Source organism: Ranitomeya imitator, chromosome 3, assembly GCF_032444005.1.
Source record: "Ranitomeya imitator isolate aRanImi1 chromosome 3, aRanImi1.pri, whole genome shotgun sequence".
Taxonomy (NCBI): domain Eukaryota; kingdom Metazoa; phylum Chordata; class Amphibia; order Anura; family Dendrobatidae; genus Ranitomeya; species Ranitomeya imitator.
In genome coordinates, this window is record NC_091284.1 from 724,577,706 (window position 1) to 724,586,663 (window position 8,958).

At 43.0% G+C, this 8,958-nt stretch overlaps 1 protein-coding gene across 3 annotated transcripts in view; it reads left to right on the forward strand.

Annotated features, from left to right (window-relative positions):
* Positions 1-8,724, forward strand: part of ATP5MC2 (ATP synthase membrane subunit c locus 2) — a 48,137-nt gene extending 39,413 nt beyond the window's left edge. For all 3 annotated transcript variants that reach the window (XM_069758738.1, XM_069758740.1, XM_069758741.1), the window contains exons 4-5: positions 6,075-6,235; positions 8,480-8,724. In XM_069758738.1, the coding sequence (XP_069614839.1) occupies positions 6,075-6,235; positions 8,480-8,594 (276 nt within the window). In that variant the 3' untranslated portion in view covers positions 8,595-8,724. The remainder of the gene's footprint in view (positions 1-6,074; positions 6,236-8,479) is intronic.
* The last annotated feature ends 234 nt before the right edge of the window (positions 8,725-8,958 follow it).

Genomic DNA, 8,958 nt, shown 5'->3' on the forward strand with positions numbered 1-8,958 from the left:
CCCCCCCCGTGGTCCCCCCCCACCCTATCATACTTACCGATCCAGCCGGGGTCCCGTCCGTCTTCTCCCGGGCGCCGCCATCTTCCAAAATGGCGGGCGCATGCGCAGTGCGCCCGCCGAATCTGCCGGCCGGCAGATTCGTTCCAAAGTGCATTTTGATCACTGAGATATAATCTATCTCAGTGATCAAAATAAAAAAAATAATAAATGACCCCCCCCCTTTGTCACCCCCATAGGTAGGGACAATAAAAAAATAAAGAAATTTTTTTTTTCCCACTAATGTTAGAATAGGGTTAGGGTTAGGGTTAGGGGTAGGGTTAGGGTTAGGGGTAGGGTTAGGGGTAGGGTTAGGGTTAGGGGTAGGGGTAGGGTTAGGGGTAGGGTTAGGGTTAGGGTTAGGGCTAGGGTTAGGGTTAGGGTTAGGAATGTGCACACGTATTCTGGTCCTCTGCGGATTTTTCCGCTGCGGATTTGATAAATCCGCAGTGCTAAACCGCTGCGGATTTATGGCGGATTTACCGCGTTTTTTTCTGCGCATTTCACTGCGGTTTTACAATTGCGATTTTCTATTGGAGCAGTTGTAAAACCGCTGCGGAATCCGCACAAAGAAGTGACATGCTGCGGAATGTAAACCGCTGCGTTTCCGTGCAGTTTTTCCGCAGCATGTGTACAGCGATTTTTGTTTCCCGTAGGTTTACATTGAACTGTACACTCATGGGAAACTGCTGCGGATCCGCAGCGTTTTCCGCAGCGTGTGCACATACCTTTAGAATTAGGCTATGTGCACACGGTGCGGGTTTGGCTGCGGATTCGCAGCAGTGTTCCATCAGGTTTACAGTACCATGTAAACATATGAAAAACCAAATCCGCTGTGCCCATGGTGCGGAAAATACCGCGCGGGAACGCTGCGTTGTATTTTCCGCAGCATGTCAATTCTTTGTGCGGATTCCGCAGCGTTTTACACCTGTTCCTCAATAGGAATCCGCAGGTGAAATCCGCACAAAAAACACTGGAAATCCGCGGAAAATCCGCAGGTAAAACGCAGTGCCTTTTACCCGCAGATTTTTCAAAAATGGTGCGGAAATATCTCACACGAATCCGCAACGTGGGCACATAGCCTTAGGGTTAGGGTTGGAATTAGGGTTGTGGTTAGGGTTAGGGGTGTGTTGGGGTTAGTGTTGTGGTTAGGGGTGTGTTGGGGTTAGGGTTGTGATTAGGGTTATGGCTACAGTTGGGATTAGGGTTAGGGGTGTGTTGGGGTTAGTGTTGGAGTTAGAATTGAGGGGTTACCACTGTTTAGGCACATCAGGGGTCTCCAAACGCAACATGGCGCCACCATTGATTCCAGCCAATCTCGTATTCAAAAAGTCAAATGGTGCTCCCTCACTTCCGAGCCCTGACGTGTGCCCAAACAGTGGTTTACCCCCACATATGGGGTACCAGCATACTCAGGACAAACTGCGCAACAATTACTGGGGTCCAATTTCTCCTGTTACCCTTGTGAAAATAAAAAAATGCTTGCTAAAACATAATTTTTGAGGAAAGAAAAATGATTTTTTATTTTCACGGCTCTGCGTTGTAAACGTCTGTGAAGCACTTGGAGGTTCAAAGTGCTCACCACATATCTAGATAAGTTCCTTGGGGGGTCTAGTTTCTAAAATGGGGTCACTTGTGGGGGGTTTCTACTGTTTAGGCACACCAGGGGCTCTGCAAACGCAACGTGACACCCGCAGACCATTCCATCAAAGTCTGCATTTCAAAAGTGACTACTTCCCTTCTGAGCCCCGACGTGTGCCCAAACAGTGGTTTACCCCCACATATGGGGTATCAGCGTACTCAGGAGAAACTGGTCAACAACTTTTGGGGTCCAATTTCTCCTGTAACCCTTGGGAAAATAAAATATTCTGGGCTAAATAATTATTTTTGAGGAAAGAAAACGTATTTATTATTTTCACGGCTCTGCATTATAAACTTCTATGAAGCACTTGGGGGTTCAAAGTGCTCATCACACATCTAGATAAGTTCCTTTCAGGGTCTAGTTTCCAAAATGGGGTCACTTGTGGGGGGTTTCTACTGTTTAGGCACATCAGGGGCTCTGCAAACGCAACGTGACGCCCGCAGAGCATTCCATCAAAGTCTGCATTTCAAAACGTCACTACTTCAATTCCAAGCCCCGGCATGTGCCCAAACAGTAGTTTACCCCCACATATGGGGTATCACCGTACTCAGGAGAAACTGGACAACAAATATTGGGGTCAAATTTCTCCTGTTACCCTTGGGAAAATTAAAAAATTCTGGGCTAAATAATTATTTTTGAGGAAAGAAAACGTATTTATTATTTTCACGGCTCTGCATTATAAACTTCTATGAAGCACTTGGGGGTTCAAAGTGCTCACCACACATCTAGATAAGTTCCTTTGGGGGTCTAGTTTCCAAAATGGGGTCACTTGTGGGGGGTTTCTACTGTTAAGCCACATCAGGGGCTCTGCAAACGCAACGTGACGCCCACAGAGCATTCCATCAAAGTCTGCATTTCAAAACGTCACTACTTCACTTCCGAGCCCCGGCATGTGCCCAAACAGTGATTTACCCCCACATATGGGGTATCAGCGTACTCAGGAGAAACTGGAAAACAACTTTTGGGGTCAAATTTCTCCTGTTACCCTTGGGAAAATAAAAAATTGCAGGCTAAAAGATCATTTTTGAGAAAATAATTTTTTTTTTTATTTTCATGGCTCTGCGTTATAAACTTCTGTGAAGCACTTGGGGGTTCAAAGTCCTCACCACACATCTAGATTAGTTCCTTTGGGGGTCTAGTTTCTAAAATGGTGTCATTTCTGGGGGATCTCCAATGTTTAGGCACACAGGGGCTCTCCAAACGTGACATGGTGTCCGCTAATGATTGGAGCTAATTTTCCATTTAAAAAGCCAAATGGCGTGCCATCCCTTCCGAGCCCTGCCGTGCGCCCAAACAGTGGTTTACCCCCACATATGGGGTATCAGCGTACTCAGGACAAACTGGACAACAATATTTGCGGTCCAATTTCTCCTATTATCCTTGGCAAAATAGGAAATTCCAGGCTAAAAAATCATTTTTGAGGAAAGAAAAATTATTTTTTATTTTCATGGCTCTGCGTTATAAACTTCTGTGAAGCACCTGGGGGTTTAAAGTGCTCAATATGCATCTAGATAAGTTCCTTGGGGGGTCTAGTTTCCAAAATGGGGTCACTTGTGCAGGAGCTCCAATGTTTAGGCACACAGGGGCTCTCCAAACGCGACATGGTGTCCGCTAACAATTGGAGCTAATTTTCCATTCAAAAAGTCAAATGGCGCGCCTTCTCTTCCGAGCCCTGCCGAGTGCCCAAACAGTGGTTTACCCCCACATATGAGGTATCGGCGTACTCGGGAGAAATTGCCCAACAAATTTTATGATCCATTTTATCCTACTGCCCATGTGAAAATGAAAAAATTGAGGCGAAAAGAATTTTTTTGTGAAAAAAAATTACTTTTTCATTTTTACAGATCAATTTGTGAAGCACCTGAGGGTTTAAAGTGCTCACTAGGCATCTAAATTAGTTCCTTGGGGGGTCTAGTTTCCAAAATGGGGTCACTTGTGGGGGAGCGCCAATGTTTAGGCACACAGGAGCTATCCAAACGCGACATGGTGTCCGCTAACGATGGAAATAATTTTTCATTCAAAAAGTCAAATGGCGCTCCTTCCCTTCCGAGCCTTACCATGTGCCCAAACAGTGGTTTACCTCCACATGTGAGGTATTGGTGTACTCAGGAGAAATTGCCCAACTCATTTTAGGATCCATTTTATCCTGTTGCCCACGTGAAAATGAAAAAATTGAGGCTAAAAGAATTTTTTTGTGAAAAAAAAGTACTTTTTCATTTTTACGGATCAATTTGTGAAGCACCTGGGGGTTCAAAGTGCTCACTATGCATCTAGATAAGTTCCTTGGGGCGTCTAGTTTCCAAAATGGGGTCACTTGTGGGGGAGCTCCAATTTTTAGGCACACGGGGGCTCTCCAAACGTGACATGGTGTCCGCTAAAGAGTGGAGCCAATTTTTGATTCAAAAAGTCAAATGGCGCTCCTTCCCTTCCAAGCCCTGCCATGCGCCAAAACAGTGGTTTACCCCCACATATGAGGTATCAGCGTACTCAGGACAAATTGGACAACAACTTTCATGGTTCAGTTTCTCCTTTTACCATTGGGAAAATAAAAAAATTGTTGCTAAAAGATAATTTTTGTGACTAAAAAGTTAAATGTTCATTTTTTCCTTCCATGTTGCTTCTGCTGCTGTGAAGCACCTGAAGGGTTAATAAACTTCTTGAATGTGGTTTTGAGTACCTTGAGGGGTGCAGTTTTTAGAATGGTGTCACTTTTGGGTATTTTCAGCCATATAGACCCCTCAAACTGACTTCAAATGTGAGGTGGTCCCTAAAAAAAATGGTTTTGTAAATTTCGTTGTAAAAATGACAAATCGCTGGTCGAATTTTAACCCTTATAACTTCCTAACAAAAAAAAATTTTGTTTCCAAAATTGTGCTGATGTAAAGTAAACATGTGGGAAATGTTATTTATTAACTATTTTGTGTCACATATCTCTCTGGTTTAACAGAATAAAAATTCAAAATGTGAAAATTGCGAAATTTTCAAAATTTTCGCCAAATTTCCGTGTTTATCACAAATAAACGCAGAATTTATTGACCTAAATTTACCACTAACATGAAGCCCAATATGTCACGAAAAAACAATCTCAGAACCGCTAGGATCCGTTGAAGCGTTCCTGAGTTATTACCTCATAAAGGGACACTGGTCAGAATTGCAAAAAACGGCAAGGTCTTTAAGGTCAAAATAGGCTGGGTCTTGAAGGGGTTAAAGGGGAAATCCAGGATTTTGTGGGGAAAAAAAAGTGCTTAAGCACTAACAAGCAATTATTTGCTACCTTACCTGCCTGTTGTGTGCGGCGTCGTTCTTTGCTAGTACAGAGTGGTAATGGATCGCTCTTGCCGTCAATTTCCCCTGCTGAGTTCACGTCGACTGAGCTGCTGATTCTTTTCTGCTCTGTTGAGAAGGTGAGACTTCCAACATCATTTTTGATAGGCAGTGGGAATTGGGCAAACTGGGGTAGCAGACTGTCAATCAGAATGACTTCGGAAGTCACACCCCGTGAACAGGGCAGAAAATAAACCTCCGCTCTGTCGATGTGACGTCAACAGAGGCTGCTGAGTCGGTAAGAGCAGGTTGCTACCTCTCTGTGCCAGTGAAGAATAGCACCAAGCACAGCAGGCAGGTAAATAGAAACCTGTTTGGGTACTTTATTTTGTTTTATTTTTCACAATGACCTGGATATCCCCTTTTCAAAAAAATAAATACATAAATATTGCCAGAGCTGTATATTTTAAGAGACCACCACATCAAACCCTGTCATGGGCAGCCCAATCTCGAGACCTGAACCCCAAGAGGATGATGGATAGTCACAAGCCATCAAACAAAGAAGAACTGCTTACATTTTTGCGCCAGGAGTAGTGTGAAAGACTGGTGGAAATCATGCCAAGACGCATGAAAGCTGTGATTAAAAATCATGGTTATTCCACAAAGTATTGATTTCTGAACTCTTCCGGCATTAAAACATTAGTATTGTTGTTCCTAAATGATTATGAACTTGTTTTCTTTGCATTGTTTGAGGTCTGAAAGCACTGGGATTTTTTTTTTTTGTTGTAATTTTGACCATTTCTCCTTTTCAGAAAAAAAAAAAACAAACAAAATGTATTGCTTGGAAATTCGGAGATGTTGTCAGAAGTTTATAGAATAAATGAACAATTTACATTTTACTCAAAAATATACTTATAAAGAGAAAAATCAAACAAATTGAACATTTTGCAGCGGTCTCTTAACTTTTGCCAGAGCTGTATGTTCCAAGCGGGCCAAAAGGTCATTCCTGTCTGTGAATATGATTTATGCATACACAGAGATTGCTCCTAATGAGCCAGGTCCATTCTGTTTGAATTGCCAATGCGTCTTTTTGTTTTGTGTCAATTCTTTTCATGATTGTGTTTTTCCCCAGATGGCTCTGGTTCCAGCTCGAGGAGTTCAGAGCAGCGCTGTGTGCCGGGATATTGATACTGCTGCAAAATTTATTGGTGCCGGAGCTGCCACTGTAGGAGTAGCTGGTTCTGGTGCCGGTATTGGTACAGTGTTCGGCAGCCTCATTATTGGATATGCCAGGTAAAGGAATTTTAGGCCATTTATTTTTAGATTATCTTTACCATATCCTCCCACTAAATGCATCACAGTAGTAGTAAAACTTCATTCTTCTGTCATATGTTGAATCATGTTTCCAGTTTCAGAAACTGCAGGTTTTCTTCTCAGATTTGCGTCCAGCAAACTGATTGGTTATTCTTGTCTCTAAGGCAGTACACAACCAAACGTAGCTGTCTGAAGGCCTCGAACGATGGGAATACCTATTGGGCCTTATTTAGACTGACTCCATAGCGCTGGAGGAAGATGCTCCAAATTCATTATCAGGTCTTTGATGAATGTGGCAGATCTTACAACTGGTGTGCGCCACCTCGAGAAATGTTGCGCTAGTCATGGGCTGGCTTACATCTTTGGCACAGTTTATTCCACCTTTGTGGCACAAAGTATGAATTTGATGGGTGGGCTTCTGCAAAACGTTGACGTTTCATGGAGTTTTACTCAAGAATACTGGCTAAGACTAACTGAATCTGAAGCCTAAAGGGATTAACACTTTCAATGTTTACTTGTTTTATGAATCTCATCAGAAGTTTGAGCAGTCATTCTGTGTGGACAGTCCCTTTTTAAAGGAATCTGTCGTCTGATTTCATGCTGCCCAAACCACGAGCAGGATGAATTGGCCTTGCTCGTGACGGCATCCAGCTGGACATGAGACTACGGTAGTCTGGCGCCGTAGCCGGCCGACTTCTGTGTTCCAGCATGTGACTGATAGTCAGGTCTCATGCTGTGGAAGAGACCTATTGCCTCCTCTAGCAGAGCTGGACTGGTATTGCCTCGGCTCCAGCTACCATCCCTGGTGCTTTAGAGAAACGCAGCTGTGAATTATGCTGCCTGACATTCGGACAGCATGAATCTGACTGGTTCCCTTTAATGTCAGGCTTATAAGCCGGAGTCCTACTAGTGTCTCGCTTGCATAAGTCATCTTGGCGTAATGGGTAGAACCATGAAGTGAGACATCTTCTGCCTTGTATCTAAAGGTTGATGCTTTGACAACTAGGATATTTAAAACCCCCTTTGCTTTACTAGGCTAGCAGGACCTGGGGATTTATTATGATGGAATATAGGCTGAACTGGATGGACAAATGTCTTTTTTCGGCCTTACTAACTATGTTACTATGACCCTCGGCTGGCTAACTTTTTTGTATTTATTTATTTTTTAGCCCATTATTTTAACATTTCCATTGTGCATGAATGCAAAGTAAGAAAACTACTAGGAATGTAAATTGTATGTAGCATGTTCAGCATCACCTGTTCACTAACCTCACACTATAGCCGGCTTTGTAATGTCTGACTAGATAAAGGCCTCTGGTTTTCATCAAGACTCATGAAAACAATACCTGTTGGTGAATTTCTTCCAGCTGTACAGTGGCACGCATCTCGCCACAAATCTATATCGTACTCCAGTCAGGGTCTAAGGAACGCCACAGCTCATGTTGAGTTGGAGTAGCTGCAATGTCTTACCCCCATCCTGCCTCATTTTGGCAAAGCTCAAATTAGCATGAAACACAAACTCGCAAAATTTCCATTACTAACCCCCCATCCCCTTTCAAGGCGATTTATGCTAGATTTTTGGAGTAATGGCTTTGAGTAATCCAGGCCTAAATGTTAAAATGCATTTGGGCTGGGGTCATATGTGGTAAAGTTATGTTTTGGAACCTGGCCTAAAAGATCCACAAAATCTTTTCTTTGCAAATTTCAGTCACTTTCTATAGGTTGGTGTCAAGAATCTGCTGCTGACTTTATTGTTGTGTAAAATCCCTGTTTGGTGACATTGAACTATATTTTTCTGTGGCTTCCTGGTACTTTCCAATGTTAATAAATCCATCTCTAGGCTCTAAAAAGGGTTTCCCACTACTGGATAATCCCAGCCTAATTGATTCATGACCCCAATTAAAATAAAAACTGTATTTACTTACCTCCTGTATCGGCGCCATTCCAGCAATGTTGGTGCTGCTGTTCCCATAGCGTGACATGACTGTCACGTGACGGCCGCAGCCAATGAGCGACCATGGAACGACACCACTAAAGGAAGTGAGTACACACTGGTTTTACCCAAATTGGGATTTTGAATCAAAGGGGGGTTATCTAGTAGGTGACTACTCCTTATTTTTTTTTTTTTTTAATAAATCAAAATCAGATTTCTTAACTTTCTGTGAGATTTGTTTTGTAACTTGCTTTTTAAAAAAATCAATTTTTCTTCTCCCTCATCCATAGGAACCCATCTCTTAAGCAGCAGCTGTTCTCCTACGCCATCTTGGGCTTTGCCCTGTCTGAAGCTATGGGGCTGTTCTGTCTCATGGTTGCTTTCCTCATCCTGTTTGCCATGTGAAGTATCTCCTGTTCTTCAGGTTCCTGTATATCTACCAGTGGCCGATGGCTCTGTTTTGGGGGGTGGTTCCCCTGACGCACGACCTGCTGTTGAAGTCTGGGAAATAAATAAATTTAACAAAAAAAAAAAATTCTTCTGTGTCACTTTTAATTTGTCTTCTATGACACCTTGCAGAGAATTCAGGACTGTAATCTGCAGTTTTCATCCACTCCTAATGGGAAGAGGGAGAGTTGATGGACTTTACACTACGTAATCTGCACAGTCTGAATATGGAGTTGTTTTCTTATAGTCCCTTTTTATTCTTTTTCATCGTGCAGTACTGGGAATGGCTGTTTTCGAAGCGGTGCATAGAAATGTACCATTT